Source organism: Epinephelus lanceolatus, chromosome 24 (genome assembly GCF_041903045.1).
Source record: "Epinephelus lanceolatus isolate andai-2023 chromosome 24, ASM4190304v1, whole genome shotgun sequence".
Lineage (NCBI taxonomy): Eukaryota > Metazoa > Chordata > Actinopteri > Perciformes > Serranidae > Epinephelus > Epinephelus lanceolatus.
Genome location: NC_135757.1, coordinates 9,704,452 through 9,725,688, shown reverse-complemented (window position 1 = coordinate 9,725,688; position 21,237 = coordinate 9,704,452). Strand labels below are relative to the sequence as shown.

General features: G+C 42.7%; 1 protein-coding gene across 2 annotated transcripts in view; it reads right to left on the bottom strand.

Moving 5' to 3' along the window:
- The window catches only part of LOC117250075 (rho GTPase-activating protein 6-like), a 99,650-nt gene that overhangs the window by 37,304 nt on the left and 41,109 nt on the right, over positions 1 to 21,237 (bottom strand). Inside the window, exon 1 of one of the 2 annotated variants that reach the window (XM_033616059.2) lies at positions 15,424 to 15,869. The exons of the other annotated variant lie outside the window; for it this stretch is intronic. Within the exon in view, the coding sequence (XP_033471950.1) occupies positions 15,424 to 15,465 (42 nt within the window). The 5' untranslated portion in view covers positions 15,466 to 15,869. Of the gene's footprint in view, positions 1 to 15,423; positions 15,870 to 21,237 lie in introns of those variants that run through there. 2 annotated transcript variants of the gene reach the window in all.

The window sequence follows — 21,237 nt, the reverse complement described above, 5'->3', positions numbered from 1 at the left end:
ATTTACAAATTCCAAGCAACTCGTGGCATCAATCTGTCATCTCTGAAACAGCTGTTTTCTTCTCTGCTCGTCGAATTTCACGACAAACCGGATTTCACACAGTGTGGCTGCAGACGTTTCAGTTGACAGGCTGTTTTGCAACCGTAGACCAGGCCTTTCTCCTTGCCTAAGAAGATTTCCTCACTGAAAACGTCCATGCAAATAAACGTTGCACGGAGGATGAGTTGGTATTTTTTGAGGAAGTGGGGTTACAACTGGCATTTAAGATAAGTCTGACTCCTGACTGCACCATTTCAGGAGCACATGCGTGGGTTTTCGGAGAGTGCTCTGGTTTCCTCCCACAGTCCAAAGACATGCAGGACAGGTTGATCTAATCATCTCTATCCAGGTTGCCCTGCCTCTCACCCCTCCACAACCCTCAACGATAATTGGGTAAAACTGACGGATATGTGGATTCTTGAACTGATACATACAGGAACTTTGACTGTTTCATCATAGTCATTTGTTGTCATAGTTCTCAAACACCTCCTATTATACCAGATCAGAGTGTGAGTGCATTTACTTAACACCTCAGTCTTTATTTTTCATGGATGTAAGCGTGTGCAAGATTATACGTTGATCCTATTAGAGAATAGTTAGTTTATTTTTCACCCCAGTGGCAAGAACATGAGCCGACAAAAGTACAGCACATTCCCTTGGTTTTTTTCTCTCTGTGCTTCTTCCACCGTATCCATTTAACACAGTGGGATCAGAGCAAAGTCTCCATAAGAGACTTTATTTTCCACATGGGTGCCAGATCCACCCCTCCCACCCCCTCCTGCCAGTTAATCCTGAGTGGTAGTTAAAGAGCGGGGATTATAACCTGCTGGTCTGCTCCTCAGAATCCACATGATGTTGATGATGAAGATGACAGAGTTTAGGCAGAGCCGCAGTGACTTTATGGGACACGTGTCAGCGTTGACGCACAGCTTAAACGCAACGTGTGAACACGAGCAGCGCACATGTATGCTAAACTTGGATAAACATATATGTGGAAAGAAAATCTTTCACTTTTATAGACAGCTGACCTTTAGGAAAGCTGCGTCCTTGTTCTCTGTGTCTTGGGCGACACATGACATGAATGTGATCAGTGTGTTCCACTTTATTTGTGACCTCAGACATTTTAAGGGCCCCCTCTTATACCCCAGGGCACTTCCTGCAGGAGGAGGTGGAGCCTGAGCCGACTTTGTAGCTTCCGATGGAGATTGGGAGTCTTCCATGACTGGACTGGAATGTATGACCGGGCTGAGACACGGCAGATTTGCGCCCCTGGGGCCGCTGATGGCTGCATAATGTTCATGCTTGGTATTTGTAAATGCACATCATGGGCTTGCATCTGGCCAAAGGCTCTTGTCACTGACTATCTCACCTTACTTACAAAGTGATGTGAACCATTAAAAAACAATGACCCACTGCGTTCAAGAGCAAACCCCTTCAGAAGTGATTAAATTAGTGTTTAAACCACCGGCCTTGTTTCAGTCCAGGAAGTTTTAGCCAAGTGTGACTTCCTGGAGACCGACGCCACACCCGTCACTGCTCCACGATGCTTTGTTCTCTCTGCACACTGGATGTGACACAGCATGTGTGTATGTGCGCAGGCCTCCGTGCACGTGTAACACAGGTCACAGTTGGGTCAGCTGCTCTATTATTGATTTCCGGGCGGAAAGAGAATGGACACAGCGCTCCAGTGCTGCTGCCCTGCCCAGCACACCCACCAACCTTCAGCTGACCCAAAAGTGTGTGTGTGTGTGAACACATGCCAGTAAAGAACGCTGTAAAGTGTTGACAATCACCACTAGGTGTAGAACACTTTAAACAGAGGCTGATATGTGTTAATGGGGTGTTTAATTACAATGTTAAACGACTTATCACCTTCCCACTGGCACTGCTGCGGGAGAGCGGACGCAACTCAAACAAAGTCAGTTTCTCACTGGGTCTGTTAAGTGTAGGTTTGATTACTGGTGAGAGCTGGGAGACTAGATCCACAAAGCTTGTACCACATAGGTTTCAACAAGATTCAGCGCTGAGACATGATGACAACGAGCAACCAAAATTTGCTTCACAGTTCTTTACTGACACTTTGACGAATGATGAGTGAAAGTAAAAGTCTGGAGCTATAACCTCACAGGGAGGACGCATGTAACAGTTAAGGGACTGTACAAAAATAATTTCCAGAGTTTTTTAATCTACTTTTATTTAACAAATTCAAAACAATTAATTGCAAGGACAATAAAGCCCCCACAAAATCGTATCGTCATATGCTGAGGCTAGAAACATTAGCATGTTAACTATCGCAAAGACGGTTATTTTGCCGTTGGAACTTTGTGAGTTGTAATGGAGCCGATTTTTTTGACGCTACCTTTATTAAATGTTTCTGTTGTTCCCACCTTCATAGGAGTAAAGGAAACGTCTGATAGCCGCTAAAGGCTAATTTATGCAATGTAAAATGCTGTACGCTTATGCTGATGATAGCATGTTGTATTTGTGGGGAAAACATGTCAAGCAAAAGACAACTGTTTTGTCTGTGAACCTTGTGAGCTGTAATGGAGCTGCATGTTTTACTTTTGTTTCATATTGTCACGATTGAGTCATGCTTTATTTCTGTTTTGGCAGTGTAATTGCAGTGACTGATGCAGAGTCAATAAAATCTCACTCCGACCTCGTCACATATTGACATGCTTGGTCATGGACTTTCCATGTCCATGTACGACGTGCAAGGTTCCCTGGGTGTGTTGGCTGTTGACGTTCTGGGACGCCGTATTCACGAATTGACTTTCTTTTTCCTCCACCAATCACACATGGTTGGGTTAAGGCAACAAAAGCAAGTGGTTAGGTTTAGGACAAAATAACAGGGTCTGGCTTTAGAATCTTACGAGAATACTTACGAATACTGCTCTCTTGGGTAAAAGTTGGGGTTTGTTGGACCCATCCACCACCACTCCCGACTGCCCCACTTGGACTTTCCCTGCCTTAACTTGCATCCTTTTCCCGCCGCATTTCCCCCTGATGCCACCTGGCGCCGTTAAACTTTAACGGCAACCAGTCGCGTATCATGCCGGCTTTTTTTCCCGTTGGTTTCTGATGCCTAAAGCGTCGGCTTTTGACGACCTCGGAGTGAGACTGGGCTCCACAAGTATAGATGCTCTCAATGGCTTCGGTCACTTCCATAGAGCCTACGAATAACTACAAACAAGCCTTTAGTGATGTGACCAACTTCTTCCTCAGGATTACCACTGTAAAACTAACATGAAGGTTCAAGCTACTAATTGGTGGTGTAGAAAATAAAACCCCAACGCAAAGACATGATTGTTGCACCTTTATAGTCCATGTTGGACACAGAATTGAAATATTGCAGGAAAAATATGAATTAAAAAATCAAATCTGGAAAAAATAAAGACCCTGCCCTGCTCTCCCACAACAGCCAGACTAATCTTCCTTAAGCGAAAAGAAGTATATACATTTACATCACCCTAATAATTTTCATGCACTTCCAAACTGAAAGAACTACAGCCTTAGTCAGTTCAAAACCATGGTTGTTGAATACTTTGAATAAAATCCGGTGAATTAATCGGCCTCGGGCCAAGGATAAAGTCATGCAACCAAATCCAAATGAAACTTTGCAAGCTTTTTGATCATCCTGCTGTTTTCCCTTGAGCCACAGCACTAACTTGAATTTAAAAGAACTCTGGCTCAGAGGAGAGTGAAGTTGACACAAAACATCTCAGAACTTTCCAGGAACTACTTTTCACTGTTTTCATAAGAGCAGCAGAGTGGATTAATTTGAAAAATAAACATGGACACATCAGATGTAGTGTGCCTGTGAAAATACTGAAAAAAAAAAAAATAAAAAAATAAAAAAAATATATATATATATAAATCCACTGGTAAAAACTAAAAAGTCTGACTTTGGGCAATGCTGCATGTCGATAACAACGATCAGTCAACACAGTGAACTATTTACAAAGGACACAGATGACGACGTTGAAACATCTTTTGCACTTGTATTTTTCCAAAATAAAAAGAACCTTTCTGAAATGTTGACATGGGAAAGGACATAAATAAAAGGAGATACTGGTTCTCGGAATATATATATATATATATATATATATATATATACATACATATATATATATATATATATATATATATATATATATATATATATATATACATATATATATGTGGCTGTCTCCCCTCATCAGAGACAGGATGAACACATGACGGCTGTCTTTCATTACTTACACTTCACTCTCATATCCAAAGAGGAATTCTTGACCTGTATGCAAGTATCGCTGTTTTGATATACTAGTCAAAGTCACACATTATTGTGAAAAGACGTTATTGCTTACGTAATAGAGTGATGACACACAGTTGCATAAACGAGTGAAGATGCAGCCTTGCAGAGGTGAAACACTGCAAACAAACACCGCCTGATAGATGGAGTTACCCATCCACTCATTCATCAATCAGCGCATGCAGGTCCTCACGTTTCCTGTTTACATACTCATCGTTTTACTATAAACAAGTGTCCACCAGAGCACATGGCGATAACACACCCTGAGGATTTCCCAGGGATTTTCCTTTTTTCATTCATTTTTCCTTTTTGCCTGTTTTTGTGATTCGTCCATATTTTTGTGGCGTAAGAAGCAAAATGTTCAATTCTGGTAACACGACATCTAATTTCAACTCCCAGCGAGCCACAGACAGAACAGAGTGGAGGAATATTAATAGACTGGAAGGTAAATAGTGAGTGTGCCGCGGTAAAATGGGCGTGTGTGTATGTGTGTGTTTGCCCGTGCACTGCCACAACAGACTTGTTGATCCTCACATTCCAGTGGCAGCCTTGAGAGCAGCTAATCCAGTCTTACTCAAAGGCCCCTTGAACCCGGGTCACACTTCTTCCACACACGCACTCACAAGTTAAATGCATGGGCACACACATTAAATGGGTTTGTCTTGTGTGCAAATATGCACATACCAGGCACATGAATGCACACAGCCGCTGCAAGTATAAACAGTGCACAGCGTCTCCAGTGAAGCAAATGTGTGCGTTATTCTTGGCATCATCTGTTATTCCGTCTCTGACTCGGAATATTTCCTTCATCCAGGCTCTCTGGGATGTCACCAGACTGGAAATTTGACTTCCACCTTCTTGTCAACTCATCTGTCTCTATCTGTCTGGGCTTGATTCTATCACTCTATTCGTCTCCATAGGTCTGTCAGTCTTTTGTACTTGCAATGCTCTGCAAACAAAATCGCTACTGATCAGTGGAGCAGGTTGCTTTATGCCTGTCACGTATGCAGCAACTATTGGCTCATCTTTGACAGGCAGCGATCAAACGTGACACTGCATGAGAAAGAGGCAGTTTATTGAAGGCTACATATGTTAATTCTCACCTTGAGGTTACTTGTTCACACTTGTGTTGTAATAATAACTTCATGAACTGCCTTGAAAACCTCAAAACTGATGTTACCATCATTTGCATAGGCTGTAATGTGTCATCTAAATCCTCTCTACTGTTCAATGGAAATCATACAGTACAACCAGTAGTAGAAAGTGGAGCCCCATTGTAAACTAAATATGCTGGCTTTATTTAAACAAAAGTTCCAACAAACGGTGTAGTACCCTTAGAATCCATATGTAACCCATACGAACATGTTCCTAAATCCCATTTAGTTTTGAGTTTCTACCACAGCTAGTTTTCTAAATTGAAGGCTTTTTATCAGATGGTAATACCTGCATCACAGCTCAATCCAGTCCTTCCTGTATTTTGTGTCCACAGACGATACAGTCTACACCTTGATCATCTACCGAACGGCAATGCGCACCAACATTTTCATTACAAAATGAGGAGAGTCTCTGTCGGAGTCTATTTAAAAATAGCTTGGGTCCAAGTCCTTGTCAAGCAAGAATGTCTAGCTCCACCTTTTAGTATCAGACAAGTGCACTAGGTACCTCAACAGAGTGGTAACCATGACAAATGAAACAATTGTATTGGTACCATCCACAACTTTTGACGATGGAAACGCAAAAATACCCATTCCAGTGTGTGACGAACTAAACTGTATCGAACCCAATTGCTTGGCTGAAATGAGGCTTAAGATTACTATGTATCTTGCGAGTTTCCAACTGGTTCCATCCAAAACTAGAGGGGCACTCAGAGAGCACAGACCTCCACCAAGGCCGGTTGTCCCATGCAACCACTGTCCCGAGTACTTTCTGTATAAAGTTTGTGCAACCACATGTGTCGACTACCCCAGAGGATTACTAGTACCTATGAATGGTCATTATGATGTTATATGGAGTCAGCGTATTTCCACTATTGGCAATGTTTTGTCACTATTGAACTTTACTACCATCTCCTTCATTTTAATATGTATGGTACTCATTCTACCAAAGCCAAACTCCCTGTCTCTACCCCTGTTTTGGATCTACTCCTCAGTTTATTGGGTTCTTCTTTGGGCAAGTACTTTTTCCATAATCAACAATACCAAAATATGACCTCCTTGGTGGAGGTAATGAATCATCATCAGGGGGATTTGCCGCTCATCAATCATACAAATACTTGATATTCACTTTTGCTGGACCATTACTAACCATCACTATTCATGAGAACAAAGCTACACAAACCAGGCTTCTCATTTTGGTCACGTCAACTACTCTAGGCTTTCTTCCATGTTGTTATGGTTCGATCCAATTCTGTCAAACAAAGTGCTCTGCTGTGCTGCTGCAGCGGTGGGGATTAGATCAAGAGCAGTCCACCAAGATAGCAGACTTAGTGTCAAAACGTATCATCGGGAGAAAGTTGTTTGTATGCTTCTGAGATTGTCTGCACTTCTTTCCAAAGCATAATCATGTTCTTTCCTTGAATTGTGCGGAAACCATTATGTGGAGGTTTGTAACAGTAGTGGGTGAATTCCATGAACCGGGTTACTGAAAAGAACTGGTTTTCTCACCCCTAGCAGTGGCGGCAGCTGCAGGTGGTTTTGCTGATGTTAGCATTGCATCAGCAGGCTTCCCACTGCTAAGAGTGGCACTAACATGACTTTGCTAACACCGGCCTGCATTTAGTAACATAGGATTTGACTTTTGAAACTCTGTTGTGTCATCTTCTGACTCTGCCGAATGTTTTCTTTGTGTTGCCCTTTTGGAGTCAGGCCAACATTATTGTAATGTGGCGTTACTTAGACGAGCTGTTGACGGAGAAAAGCAGGCAGGCGGGAACGGAAACAGCCTCACATTGTGCCCCCTGTGAATGCAGTTTATCTAGGGCCATTATGAATTACCCAGACAACCTGACATGGAAATTATAGAAAAAGTCAAGGTACACCAAATAGTAACATGTACAGTTGCCGACCCACTTCAAACACCTGTCATAATGTGCTCCTGACCTGGATCTCTATCATGTGGTTAATAACGAGATCATCCTCTATCAATCTATTGTATGCTTTTCTCATGAATTCTTAGCTGTCTGATATGGTTACATTCACTATAAAGTTATTCAGCACATATTGGTACATGTGCATTTTCTTACTTCTGATGCTGTTTTGACTCATTGACCCTTTGTCAAACTTTCCCAAACATTTCTAACCTATAGGAAAAGGTCTTTCTTTTTTCACCGCAGCTTCAAGTAGCCCTCGCAAGACTGCTCTGACATGTGAATATATTGTTCTTGATACAAAAATGTACATGGCCATGAGATACTTTCTGCTGCGGTCCAACAGCTTTGGCTAATTTTTGAATAGCTGTGTTGCTAAGGTCAACCAGGGAGCAACAGCTGTCTGAGGTGTTGAAAATAAGGGCAGGGATTTCTCCACCGGACAGCACAATCTGTTCTTATTATTTAGCATGGCGTTCTGCTTTGTGTGCATGACTCGTGTGTATCCATGTGTGGCTGTGCGGGTTGAGTGCAAACATGAGTGTGTGATGGTAATGGACTACAAAATTCCAACTACTCAGAATGGTAGACTTGATTAGTTCAGTCGCAATTCCAGTTCATTATGTATTTTGCAGCAAATCAGGGACACCGCGCTGTTGTAGTTCTTAAAAATTCCCAAACTATGATGTAATACTTCTGGATTTTACACGACAACACGGTGATTGACATCATGCCCTATTGGCTTCTACACAAACAGGCAGGAAACACGTCTAGCCTTTTCTTGAACCTACTGACCAACTCCCTTAATTTCCCCCTGTAAGAAAGAAACACCTCTGGAAACCAGGGCAGGAGCTTCAGCTTTAAATCAAACTCCTTAAAACATCACATATTTTGCTCAGGCCCACAGAACTCAGACTCCTGCCTTTGGTTGCACATCTCCCTCTGCAAACAGTAGATCAGATCTTGCCAGAACTTTCTCTTCTGCGTTTCCTCCGCTCTGTTTTCCCCTCAGCCTTCGACCATCTCCATAAAAAGACAAGTCTTTGGGGAGGGCGGACTTCTCTTTCGCTGTTGATAATAAAACAAGTGCCTTTCCCTGACAGGGTCTAGAAAGAAAAACGAGGGACGGACAGCGTTGTCATGACGAGCCAGAAGTGACGGCTGTGGAACGTGAGGAGGCGGTTTTCAACTTTCTCTTTTCCTGCCATGCTGGAACGGTGCTACGTGCAATACGAGAGCAAGGATCCTTTCAAGTGGCAGAATGTTGAGGGCTGTGTCACAAAACATGACATTGTTGATAAGAGGTCAACAAGCCCTACGTACATCATAAAAGGACGGAGCAAAGTGGTCAGCTGATCTGAAACAAAAAGAAACATTTTCCCCAGAACTGGACAGGCCTTTTTAACAAAACTAACAATTTAGAAATTCATTCAGTATCTGTCTGCATTCCTCGTCATTGCACTTCTCTGAACAAAATGTCCACTTCTGCTAAGTTCTCCTTCTGGGTCAGCGTGTGCTGAGGAAAACTTGCGATCAATGTAAATAAACTCGCTGTGCTGATGACTAAGAAGCCACTTGGATGGTTGATGCCATCCGCCCACACTCACACATGCATGAGCACAGCTGTTCATTCCAGACACTAGAAGGATGGGCATTCACGACAATTCCCTTGTGGATCTATCAATAATGATTTATTCATTTAAGCGTTCTGTACAACCTCCTTTCAATTCGCCATATGACTGAAGGCTTTGTATGCCAGAGCTGTTTGTACTGGGAGTGGCAGGGGAGTAAAACAAACACGCCTACTGCAACAGAACAAGGTCATACATCAGCAGGTAAGGAGAGGGACAGAATGTTATAAAATGTTTGCTCTCAGCATTACAGAGGCAGAGAGGAGGGAGAGCAGGGGGGAGGAAGGAGACTTTTCTAAAACGATGAGAGGTTGACTGTCGGGAGACACGGCAGAGAGAACAATTGGAGACAAAAGGGGGGAATGCGGTGCTTGTCTAAACAGGTAGCTGCACTCAGGATGACAAGGGTCCCTGGATGGCTCGAGGAAGACAGAGCATTTTCTGTTTGGTCAGCGACGACAGACAGACAAAGAGAGACAGAGGCAAGATGAGACAAACAATAGTGGAGGAGAGTAATCAATCACTTCATCAATACTTCCTTTGTGTTGCTCTCTGTCTGCTCCTCAGTGTCAACCACAGCGAGGGCACATCTCTCAATCCAGTATAGTCTGAGCTCATCAAGGAAATCAATTGCATATCAAGCTTTTTTTCACACTTTTGAACTTCCGGTCATTTCAGCTGTAAATTCACAGCCTGCAGAATAACGCAGCGCTGGATCCTCAGATAGCGCCATCATTTGAGTGACAGCCTGATTTGAAGTGTACACATTGCAGCAGTTTGCCAACACTTGTAAGCACAAATCAAGGATTCAAGACAAAGACAATCATTATTTGGCTATTGGCAAAAGCATGCAGGCTTGCTGGCTCCCCTCCAGGATTAGCTCACTTACATCAAACTCCTGTGTTCGGAAACTTCCTCGTTCTTTCATTTCTCTGTTGTTCAGACAGCGTATTATTTTACCCTGCACATGACCTTCAGTCTAGAACACTAAGCAGTGAGTGAAAACCATTGTTGTAATAGTCAAATGTGCCAGTTTGGATCAACATTTTTATTTGTGCAGTACTTTGGTTTAGCACTAAGCTCCTGCAAAAAATGAAGACATTCTTATCAGCTTCATCCGTACATTGGTTAGCGCTGATTAGCGAATGTTTGCCACAATAAGATAATGAGCAATGATGCACATTATACCTGTAGTAGTAGGTTGTAGTCTGTTGCTGCTTCGCACTGCTAGAAACAGTTTCAAAGTTATTTTCAATGTTGCTTAAAGCTGGGGTAGGCCCGTGACAGGAGTTTGGCAAATCACAGAGTCATTTCAGAGAGAGGGCGTTCCTATTAGCTGTTCTACAAATGCAGATGTGCGTGCACGTCCCTTTGGTTAAAGCCTGATTTAATGGCAGAGAATCCTGCAGAAAGAGTTGTATTGACAACAACCGCCTACACCGCAAGCAACCCCAAAAAGGAACACCGACTTACCAAAAAGAGAGTCGAAAAGAGTTTTACAAGTTCACATTTATGTAGCTAACGTTAACTAGAGCCTCGTATCACAGTGTGTCCGCCGCCTCACTCCCCACTGCTATAGACCACCTCGGAGGAGAGCAGCAACTTGAATCCAGCTAGTACAAACCCCAGCTCCAGAGAGGTGGACAGCTCCAACTCCCCACCAAATCAGCAAACTTTCTGTTGCTGCCTTTACACAGGTTAGATCCAGCGTTGCCACTAGCCACTAACCCGCTGTGCTGGGGTTTTTGTGCTTGCCGAATTCAAGCCACTACAGGTCCATCTCTGGAGCTGCTGCCCACTCTCCTCCTGTGAGAGCAGTCCACAGCGGTGGGGAGCAAGGAGAAGGAGCTGGCGCTAGGAGCCAGCTAGCTATTCCTTGTCTTATTTGTGGTCTGATAAACAGAAAGACAGAGAGCGGGGCAAATAAATGAATGTATGGGAAACACTGGGTTACTGTAGAAGGGCATGACCGTGGTCTTTTCTTGGGAGGGGCTTAGGGAAGAGAGGGGGAAGCTGCAGGAGGAGGGTGTATTTTCAAACTCTTTCAGGTTAATTTGCCTTTTCCAAAAGTCTGCCTACCCCAGCTTTAACACCACATCAAGAATATCTGTGAATTCACTAGTATCCTTCTCTGATCTATCTCAATAGAAAGTGCAAAAAAAAAAAAAAACCCTTGCAGATGCTCATTTCTTAACGGACAAGTGCGTGAACAGGATAGTCAGCGATGGCGATTGGTGTATATATTGAAAAGAAAATAGAGCAGCTAGTCTCTCACTGTCTTTAAAAGCCAAAAAACATGCATCTTAAGCCAAGTCTGCCTCGTATTTTTTTCTGATACAGCACTAGAATTGATTTGCTCCCCCTGACATTTTCATCGCCTTTGCATGTGATGAATCTGGCTTACGTTGACTAAAAAGGTTGCCTGTGTATCATCCTTATAACCCTCGTAATACTGGAAAACAAATTCCTTCCAAGACAGGAGCTGGGCGATCAATCCAGACTGTTACAGGTTATCCCTGATGGTATTCCATTTGTACAATGCCTTGACGCCACAAGCTGAATACATAACACATCACTGCAAGTGGAACAAATGCACGGCTGCCTCGAGGGGGATTAAACGTTTACGCACTGGCAACCATAAGTTGCCGTAACGCATCTCCCTCACTTTCTCCCTGGCTCTGTCTCGCTGTCTTCGCCATCCCTGTGTGTCTCCTGTCTGGTAACCTAGAATCTGAAGTATTTATCTGCCCTGGCAGGAATGACAGAAGCTCGCGTTTATTTATCATCAGAGGATGAGGAGCAACTTGAAGGGGCATAATCCTCCATTAGCACAAATGAAATTTTCTTTGGAACGGCCTCTTTGTCGTATTTTAACAGCATTTTTGTACAGGATTCAACTAAGTGTTGAGGATTGATGAGACGGCAAGAACTGCTTGGCTGGAGGTCCAACGGTATTTCTGATGTGTACTCTTATGCCTTATACTCTTATGATGTCTTATGCCTGTTTCCCGAGGAGCGATTTCATATATTTACAACCATCAGATGCCGTCTGAATGAATTTCTTACCTTATAAAGCCTCCACAAAGTAGATTACCATGCTTGACTTCTGTTTAGACACATTTTCCAATGCAAACTATATTCCCTTTTACAGCTTGGCAAAGTCAGAGTGCGCACTTCAGACTTACTTTGCTGGATTACTAGATTTTTGCTGCTTATTCATGAACTGCAGTGCATCAACAGAATCTTTGCTGACGTGTTCATACGCCTTCAGCACACCCACATACTAATATGCACAGGCTGGGCTGGAAAACCAACTAACAATCATGACTGTGGCTGCAACAGGTTGCCATTCAAGATTTCTGAAAGTCTTTTATCCAAGAAAGCACTTTGAACTGCCATAATCATCAGAATGCTGCCTCGCTGTAATGCTAACTTAGATAATTGATAAAGAGCTGACACAATGAGTAGTTGAAAAAGAAAATGTATCATCAATCGTTTGTGCAGTTTTTCAAGCAAAACTTCACTGGCTTTGGCTCCTATAATGTGAATATTTGCTGGGTTTCCATGACATTAAACTGATTATTTTGGGGTTTTGGACTGTTGGTTGGAAAAAGCAAACGATAGCAATATGCTATCTTGGCCTTTGGGGAATTTTGTAGGATCTATTGATCATTTTCTCCATTAATGGTTTGGTATAAAAAATGATGAAAGATGCTGTAATCATACATGATTTCTACAGATTCTGGCATTTCTCATTGTGTTTGAAATGCGCCCAATAAATAAAGCTGCCTCACTCTAAATGCTATTAGTTTCGCTCTTAAGTCACCGGGAAAAAAAGTTGGCATTGCATGTTTCTTCAAGTCAAGAATATGTTTCTTGACATATTGCATCAGTGTTTGCCAAACTGACGTATATGAGCTGAATTTGTCATCAGGACGTAGAGGGGATGGTGATTGGCAGACCACAACAACAATAAAGGTTGTTTTTCCAGTGGCTTTTTATGCACAAGATGTGGGCATTTTGTAGCTGTCGTTCCAGCAATTAGGCTTCAAATGTAGGTGTTCTGTGGAGCCCCACCACTGGTTTTCTCGGGGCTTTTCAGGCACTAAACATGGGTCTTTATTTTCGCCCTGATGCTGTATTTCCAGCATTTTTCAGGCACTAAAGGTGGTTATTTTGTGGCAACCTGTTGCTGTTTGACCAACAGAATATTAGGCTTTATTAGTGGGCGTTCTGTTGAGACCCACTGCTGTTTTTCTAATGGCTTTTCAGGCACCAAACATGGGTGTTTAATACTGCCCCGATGCTGTATTTCCAGCGGCTTTTTAGGCACTAAAGGTGGTTATTTTCTAGCGGCCTGTTGCTGCTTGTCCAGCAGGTTATTAGGCTTTATTAGTGTGTGGTCTGTAGAGACCCAGCACTGTTTTTCTGGTCGCTTTTCAAGCACCAAAGGTTGGGTGTTTTATCGCAGCCCATCACTGTTTTTCCAGCGGTTTTTTAGGCACCAAAGGTGGGTATTTTGTAGTGACTTGTTGCTGTTTTCTCTGCGATTAGGCTTCAAACATGGATGTTTTGTGGAGACCCACAGCTGTTTTTTTTGTGGCTTTTCAGGAACCAAACATAGGTGCTTTGTAGCGACCTGTTGCTGTTTTTCCAGCAGCTTTTCAGGCATCAAAGGTGGGTATTTGTGGCAATCTGTTGGGCTTTATTAGGCTTCAAACGTAGGTTTTTCTAGTGGCATTCAGGCACCTAACAAAGGTGTTTTGTAGTGACCCATCACAGTTTTTCCAGCAGGGCTAGTGCCACAAAAAGTGGTTGTTTTTTACAGAGACATCACTGCTTTTCCAGCGGGGATTGTGCCCCCAAAAGCAGGTACTATAAGCCAAAATATGATCTTTTCCAAACCATAACCAAGTGATTTTTTTTGCCAAAACCTAGCACACATTAACCACAGTGTTGTTGAAATGTTGAGATTAAGCACATCTGCCAAATGATAATGTACAAATTTAAGATATCCGTGGTTCAAAATTTACAAAGCGAGATTTTTTTCTGGCAACTGGATTTTCCATCATACATTTATTGGGTACACAGAAATAGTCCAGAACTTCAATAAAAACAAAGCGCCCAGATCCATCAAATGTAATTTCTCTTCAAAGATGAGATGCACTGTCGTGAAGAGGTGCATCAGGAACAATTTGGCCAGTGCACTGCAGCCTGTTTTGGATGCATTTTAGACACCACTACAGTGGGCCATGTGGCAATAGCTTTCACACCACACAGTCGCACTACTAAGTACAAATCCAGACCGCAACGTGCAGCCAGCCGAGCCAAAGAAAATTGTATTGTTTTCCAATCAATGCTCGTAGCTTTATGAGCGCTTCCAGCCACAGAAACATTGCTCATAAAGAGGAGACAGACCGCTGGAGCAGTCAGCGGAGGATTCCTCACCAGCGGAGAGGAGGAGAAGGGGGGTCGAGATGGAAACAGGAGGAGGGGACCCAGGAGAGAGGGCAGATGATAAAACACTAGCATGTGTGCATGTTTAAATCAGTGACACTAAACAACTCCATTCCTACATTTGAATGAACCTGTTCTGCAATGTGTTGCTTCCCCAGACCCTGCAAGTGTCGTCATCTTCATCAGAAACACGCCACACAGCCAAATATGAGCTCTAAAATGCTTAGGCGTTCGTTTTGAAGGTGCAGTTCTCATCAGAGCCCTCATCGGTCCTCGCGGCCTTGACCCATATCTGTGTGTTTTGCCCTCATGTGGACACTAAGCTTTGAGGTGTAGAGTGTCAAACACAACACCTGTGGCTTGCAGCTTTGTGCAGCAGGTTTCTGCGTCTCCACTGAGCTGCTCTAGAGCAAAAGTCTCCTCTTCAAACCGGGAAACATGTGTGGTCTTGTGCTCTTGCATGTGTTCGGGCTCTGTACGCGCCACATGTCACTAAAAACGCTCCATCACAGGAAGTCTTGGCATGCTGAGGCCCCCTTTTCTCTGCTCAAGTTTCAGATTTCAGTTTCAGAGTCACTAGCACAAGGACAGACTTAATATGTTACAACATTTAAGTCATATATATTTATTTCATTTCTTAAAAGTCATGCAAGATATGAAGGATGCATAAAGGATGTAATAAATTTTGCAATGGCGCTTTTTTTGCATAAGATATAGAGCGGCAAAGAGGCTTTAAATTCTGCATGCAAAACTGTGTTCAAGTCATCTAAATGAAGGAAGTAAATGTCTCACTCTGTTCCTCACACAAGCACGCCAGACGTGCACGCGCGTGCGCAACAGCAGAAGATGTAAGCCCCCTTATCAGTCCACGTCCGAGTCATTCTAATTAATTTATGGCCGATAAACCAAGTACTTACAAGATAGGAATTTTGCCTGTCGAGGAACACGGAGTCTCCCATGGTCCCGGATAAGTATCCACATATAGTAAACCAAAAATGTAGATGCAACAAATGATATCCCGTTGAAAAATAAGTCCGGAGAAGTGTGTGTGCGCGTCGGAGCGGAGCGGAGAAAAAGAGTCTCCACGAAATCACTTGTGTCTCCTCTCTCCTCCACACACAAGACAGACAGAGAACTTGGGAGTGCTTTCACAGCAAGTCACCGCAGCTTTTAACAACTGATGTCTTTACACCAGTCAGAAGAAGCGCGTGTCAGAAAACCATCTGTGCCAGAGAGGACACCATAGTGCGTAATGCGTAACGGATCCATACTGCGCGCTCCGCGGACTGTGGTGAAGACAGATGCTGAACCGAGGCGAGGAGAGGCAGGGAGAGTGCTGTCAGGTCGGCGACAGTGTGAGTCGGGGCTTCCGGTTGTGATTTTCAAAATATGAGCAGCTTTGGTCAGGGATGGCAACTGCGTGGGTTATTAAAACAAAAGGCTTGAGACAGGCGTGTTTTTTTTTCCTTGGTTGAAAAATTATGTTCAATATGAAGAAAAATTCTGATAAATAAATAGATAATAATTATAATAATAATATTTAATTTGAGATTTGAGTAACAAAAATGACCTTTAACTATGAACTTAATGCATGAAATGTGGCATCATAACAACCTATGTTTTCACCTCACCCCAGCTTTAATGCATGTATTAAACTATACATATTATGTAATCAAGCATAAGCACTGAAGCATATTTGACACCGAGAAGCAGAAAGGGGCAGAGGGGGAGGGGCAGGCCATGCGGCTGCTCAAATGTTTGCATGTCAGTATGTCAGTGACCCACAAATGGAGCTCCACAGCTGATAAGATTTGACTGTGGAAACTCCATGTAGGGAGATTTTAGTTTTGGGACAGTTAATAGTGAGGAGCGATGATGGTCTTTGCTGTAAATGGTGAATGACATATGTGTGTCATAGCTTCAGATGAACTAAAAAAAAAATCCAAATAATATTCCTTTCATTCCAGGCTTACTTGTGCAGCATTTCAAATGTATAAAGACAAGAAATTATGGTACAATGTAATGTTGCTAATATGTAGATTTCAAGTAGGGCTGGAGAATATATCAATATTATGCCAATATCCTGAGATGAGACAGAATATCATGTTAGATTTTGGATATTTTTGAAAGCACCAGTTGTCAATTCTACAGCGTCCCGAGGAAAATACTGGCATTGTACATTTCTGCAAACTGCAGATATGCTACATTTGCACGTTTCATTGCGTTGCACGCATTTTAGCCATTTTTAAGCATTTTTCTGTTGTTATAGCGCCACCCAGTTGCCAATTAGAGTAAAATTTCTCCAGTCACCTTGAGGCGTCCTGTTCTACATATCTACCAAGTTCAGTAAAAATCCATATGGCAGTTAGGCCTAGATAAGAAATGAGCTCTCTAGCGCCCCCATTTTGTTTGATGGGGTCAATAATGGAGGGGTCCCCTCAGATTATGTGTGGTCATATGCCTACAAAGTTGCGTGGTGATGGGTGAAACCCTTGAGATGTTATACACCTTTATGTGATGAGCCACGCCCTCTGCAATATTCATTGCCTTATAGAAGCTCAGTTTTAGTAAGTTTTCCAACTTTTGCCAAGAGGGAACTTTAGATATTGGTCCCTAGATTATGTTCACCCAGTTTCATGCAGATCGCTCAAACGTCCTAGGAAGAGATCGATTTGAAGTGTTTTTCAAAACATTCAAAATGGTGGAAAATCTATATAACTGGAAGTTATGGGTTCTTGAGGCAAATTTGTTCCTCATGAGGAGAGGCATCTCTGTGCAAAGTTTCATGTCTCTATGACATACGGGGCATGAGATATGCCCATTCAAAGATTGCCATTTCAATCGGTTGCTATAGCGCCCCCCTTTGGCCAATTGATGTAATATTCATTCGCTTCCTCCCATGACCCTCTACCACTGTGCCAAATTTCACATGGATTGACCAAGTCAGTGAGGAGAAAAACGTGGAACAGACACACAGACAGAGTTTTCGTCATTGTATACTAAGATCATATCAGCTTTTCCAAAGTGATGCATATGAGCTGACTTTGTCATCAGGAGGGGGAGAGGATGGTGCCTGTCAGACTCCAGACCACTGTTCAAGACCAGCAAACAACAAAACAGGTTGTTTTAAGGTTGAAGATATCGCTTAGTTTCCTGCTGAGATAGAACCACGAACAGAAGTTGTTTTTTTTGTAGACATCTCTGCATATCCTGCCGAGATAGTGCCACATAAAAGGATGTTTCTTACCGAGACATCACTTCATTTCCTGCTTGGATGGCACCTTTAAAAGAAGTTGTTTTTTGCTGAGACGTCACAGAGGTTTCCTGTGGGTATTGTGCCACCAAAATGTATATGTATGTCATTGTATTTGTTACATAATAATGTACAAATGTAATGTATCCGTGGCTTGCAGAAATGTACATTGCAAATATTTATTTGAAGCAGATATCCTGTGAGAAGACTAATTACTGTGATCATCACTGGAAAAGTCCAGAGATGCATCATGCTTAAGCTGAAAATAAACCTATTTATCATGGCTTGTGGAGAGCTGATATTCTGGAGATACATGGCTCCTTCCAACTGTGACAAATATCTCGCTGTAGGCCTCATTACTGTATCAAATAAATCACAGCGGAGAGAATGTACTGGGTGAACCACAGAACCAAAGCTGTGATCGCTTGCTTCCACTGTAAAAACCAGCGGTCATTTTTTATTTACGAGCGTTCCTCTTTTTAAAATATGCTCATAAGAAGGACCACGAAAGGCCAGTCCACCACGGGAGGGATCGAAACCGGAGGCGGAGGCTTGTCTGGGTTTGTGTAATACTTAATGTGGAACCAGTGTTGGGCAATCTGCATCTAAAGACTCCAACCTCATAAAAAACAGAAGCATGCGAAACAAATAGAGCACAAGGCGGTTTTATCGAGGACACGGTGGCTGGAGAATATGAGCTGACCTCATACACACACACACACACACACACTCAGTGTGAGTTAATGAAAACAATTTGCTTTGCTGCACAGGAGTGGGTTTATTGAGGAGGACACATTCCTTTTTTCTAATTTTATAAACAGTGTGTGTTAATGAGTGAGAAAAAGACACTGAATTCCTCTCTGCTTATCAGATAGTGCCGAAGCCATTCAAAGAATGCTGAGAAGTTAAGAGGGACACTGACTTAACTTTGAAATCAGGAGATAACAGATAAGCTGCTGAGGACTGAGCCATAAACCAGGTGCTGCGTGGACTGTGAGTGTGTATCTCAGCCAGGCATCATCACACCCCTGCAGTGTTATAAAGTTACAGGAGGCTGAAAACCTGTTCTGCAGAGACTGACCGCTTATCAGATCTTGTCTTAGTGAGGCTGGTCAAATGTTTGAGGTGTTGGATAAAGTTACTCAATGCAGAATATTTTCATTGAATGCAACTGGGACAGAAGGCGGAGTCCTGAATCCTTAATTACTTGTATTTAATCAGTTGTGTGCAGGTCATTTGGGAGCTTCTAATGTGAGAAGAAATGAATGATAAACGTGACTGACGGATAAAAAATCCAATTTTCAAGATATTTTTGGCAGCTCAAGTCGCTCATGACGTCATACATTCAAACGTTCAATTGTACCTGTCAATTTAAAGGAGCCGCAAAGCAGGTTACTGGCTGGAGCGCAGCGCCTTTGCCGGTTGGACAGCCCCAAACGCTAGGCTACACAAAATCGTCACATTCACATGAAACAAGGGAGATTAGCATGCTAGGTGTTATATTAGCATGGATGTATTCGCCTCTAGTTTAAGAAATTCTTTCTCAATATCAGCTCACCAGGCAAACTCGGGACAAGGCTTCGCACATCTGCTCCTTTTGATTTCAGTCCCTATATATGAACAGGCTCGAATCATAAATGACTCGGCGTCCAGCTACAGCAGTGACAAGCTTCTCTCTCATTTTGAAGTAGGAACGAATGTGTGGTAGGAACTAAAGTTCCCAAGGATGTTCTCTGGGTTCTGCACAAGCGATGGACATCTACTTTTCGATTGGCGGCTGGTCATTTGCAGCCGGAATGCATCATAGCTAATTTGCATAAAGTTCACGACTCCCCAACTTTCATTTGATGTTCTGGTCGCCGGACGCTTTGCAGCTTTTGCAGCCGTGGTCGCCGGTGCCCGTTGAAAATGAATTGAATCGGTCGCCTTTGCAGCTTTTGCAGCTCTTGTTGTGCACGTATAGTAAGAGACCTTCTAAGTAGATACATAGACATTTTTTTTACTGGTTTTAAACATGTTTTTTGTTAGCATAAATTAACATTGACATTATGACACTTAACCATAGCTGTAAATGCACCATGCTAACCAAGCTAGCAGCTAGCATTAAGGTTACCATGACCCTTTCGTCCACATACAATCACTTCTAGCTCTAAAAATCCAAGATGGCAATGCCTCAAATGCCAGAATTGAGGCTTCAAAACAGGAGTCCACAAACCAGCTATGTCCACTATTTCATAAAGTCTATGATAAGCACGTATAAAAAGTGTTTATGTAATTATTCACTGCCAGAGGGGGGAGACAAACTATGTCAAACTTAGTAAAGTTATGTCAAACTGCAATTTCTAAAGTCGAGAAAGAGAATTAACAATTTAAATTTGCTTTATGCGGATGATGTTGCGATAAGCCTTTTAGAAACAGCAAAAACAACAACGCAAGATCAATGTTTGAGTCATTTGAATTGTAAAGTCAAATAATTGTCTTGCTTTTGCTTGCAAGAAAAAGTGGCCGTATAAAATATATCTACATTCTTGGGGATGATGAATATAGAAGGGAGGAGAAAGACGTTAAGAGTAATGTCAGCTTTATTCCCCTTGAAAACACGGCTAGAAGGTTCGAAGCCGTGTTTTATGTTCCTGTAGGAGGAGCCCATTGTCTCCTAAAATGGTGTTTCAATTGTCCCAGTATGACCATGGCTTCCACACACAATACACAGAGCCTGTGGGAGAGGGAGGGAAGGCTGGAGAAGAGGGAGTGCAAGGAGAAGAGAAGGGAGGAGAGGAGAAAAAGGCTGACATGGATGTGTGCTTTTACATGCGTGTTGCAACTGGCAGGGAGATCGGCTACTACTGCACGTTACAACACGATTAAATTGTTTATGAAGGCCACTGCAAATCAATACGTCCATGCGTCCCTTCAGCTGGCCATCAATTCTCATATCATCTTGAAATTGTTAAAAATGATGCTGAAATGAGGCCCCGTGTGCTCGTATATCAATTTCAAAGAACACTCAGGATTTTCCACTGTTGAATTTGGCACAGCCTGATTGTGTTGATATATCGCATCCCTGCTATTAAGTGTCGATCCAGAGAAGAAGCAGCTTGGAGTTTAGGCAACAAAAGTGACAGTGAGGAGTATTTACAGCAATTTAAATCAGGATTTCTTTTTTGTAATCCTAAGCGACCTCTAATACACCGACTCTCAATTTGAAAAATAATAATTCCTCGGACCCACACTGCTTAAATCACCTCCTTTATATGCACATCTTGAGATTTCCAATATTATTTTACAGGGAACAAATGAGGCAAGCCAATAATTCCAGAGCTGTACAGTCAAAGCGAGCTGCAAAACGCTAATGTTTACATCGCTCAGTCGGGAGGTGCGGCACCCTCCTTCCAAAGGCCGAATGCCTGGGTTGTGAAATCACTCCATCGAGTGGAAAGTATTCTGTTAAAGTGCTTTAAGACGATCCAGTAAATGA